Source organism: Emiliania huxleyi, assembly GCF_000372725.1.
Source record: "Emiliania huxleyi CCMP1516 unplaced genomic scaffold EMIHUscaffold_561, whole genome shotgun sequence".
NCBI classification, from domain to species: Eukaryota; Haptophyta; order Isochrysidales; family Noelaerhabdaceae; genus Emiliania; species Emiliania huxleyi.
In genome coordinates this window covers 31,718-33,228 of record NW_005197794.1, presented here as the reverse complement: position 1 = coordinate 33,228, position 1,511 = coordinate 31,718, and the positions used below count along the sequence as shown (strand labels likewise).

The window sequence follows — 1,511 nt, the reverse complement described above, 5'->3', positions numbered from 1 at the left end:
CGGCGGCTGTGCTGGCGACTCCTCAGGGGAGTGGCGCGGGAGCGGACGCGGACGGCGCGGGCGAGGACTTGGACGTGGGCATGGGCACGACGCGGCATGGGATCGCGGCATGGGAGTCGGCAGTAGAGTCACAGAGGGCCGGCCGCGGGCGGCGGGCGGCGGCTCACTCGAGGCCGGCGATGTTGGTCGCGCTGCCGTTGGGCTGGCCGACGAGGTCGAGCAGCGACGCCGCCGAGCTCGACCGCACCAGTTCCATCAGCGACGTCACCGACGGCGACTCCTTGAGCCCGTTTGCCAGCGCCGTCAGCTCTGCCAAATCGTCCGTCGACGGCGCGCCGGTGAGGCTGCCCCACGAGTTCCGCCGTCCCCCCGACCACGGAAGCACCTGCGGAGGGCGCGGGGCGAGGGGCGGGTCGGCGGGGCGGCGCGGTGCTAGAAGGCTGGGCTCCAGGGGAGCGTCGCTTGGAAGTGTCCCATAAGTGACTCGCACAAGCCCGGATCTCGTGCATTGCGGGTCAGGGGTCGTCTCGGACGCGCTCTCTGAAATGGCGCTCACCGACGGCGGCGGCATGCTCCCCGACGCTCCCATGTCGCTGCTCGATGCCGCCGACCAGAGCGCCGCAAGGTTGAGCTCGGACGTGCCCTGAGGGACGTGGACGTGTGATGGGCGCATAAGGCAGGTACCACCTTAGTAGGCATCTTGCGGGGGTGTCGCGTGCGCGCAAAACACAGGAGCCGTGGGACTCAGCAAGGGAAGCGTGAGATTGGAGGCGCGTGCTTGGCGAGGGGCCGAGCGGGGAGCGTCTCGGGACTATCTCGAGGCGTCTCGAAGTGGGACGCGCACCGGCGCCGGCGCGCCGCCCGCCTCTGCTTGCTCGGCGAGGTGCTGCAGCGAGTTTGAGCTCTTGAGCAAGCTCATCAGCGAGGCGAACGAGTTGGAGGAGGGGACGGCGGGCATCACCGGCCCGCCCTCGCCACCCTCCCCCTGCCCCTGCCCCTGCATCGTCCTCTGGGCCGCGCCCTCGAGGTACTGCAGCAGCTCAATCGTCGAGCGAGACGGGGGCATCCCGTTAGCCTGCGGCCGCAGCACCGACTGCAGCAGCTGCCGCATCGCCGCGTCGCCCGCGCCCAGCGTGGCGGCGCCCCCTGCGCCGTCGGCCGAGCTCGACGGCCCCGTGGGAAGCACCCCCTGCCCGGCGGCGACCGTCGCTGCGCCCGCGGGGGGGCGCTGGCTCGCCCACTGCGCCGTCCCCGGATCGATCTTTGGCTTTTTCGAGCTGCTGCGCCCGCCGCCGCCGCCGCCGCCGCCCGCCTCGGCGGCGGGGGCGGCGGCGGGGGCGGCGGCCGGGGCGGCGGCCGCGCCCTTTTGAGGCCTCTTGCGCGCCGCCTTGGGCGCCGCCTCTTTGCGCGACGGCCGCGCGCCGATCGCCTTGACGTCGCGCTGCACCGCCGCCTCTCGGATGGGCAGCTGCGCGTCGAGCATCACCTTTTGGGATATGGCGGAGGTCATC

General features: G+C 72.8%; 1 protein-coding gene across 1 annotated transcript in view; it reads right to left on the bottom strand.

Annotated features, from left to right (window-relative positions):
* The window catches only part of EMIHUDRAFT_459627 (hypothetical protein), a gene marked incomplete at its 5' end in the record, with an annotated part of 5,738 nt that overhangs the window by 2,009 nt on the left and 2,218 nt on the right, over positions 1-1,511 (bottom strand). The window contains 3 exons of the mRNA XM_005765165.1: positions 22-385; positions 557-643; positions 845-1,487. Of these exons, the coding sequence (XP_005765222.1) occupies positions 1,071-1,487 (417 nt within the window). The 3' untranslated portion in view covers positions 22-385; positions 557-643; positions 845-1,070. The remainder of the gene's footprint in view (positions 1-21; positions 386-556; positions 644-844; positions 1,488-1,511) is intronic.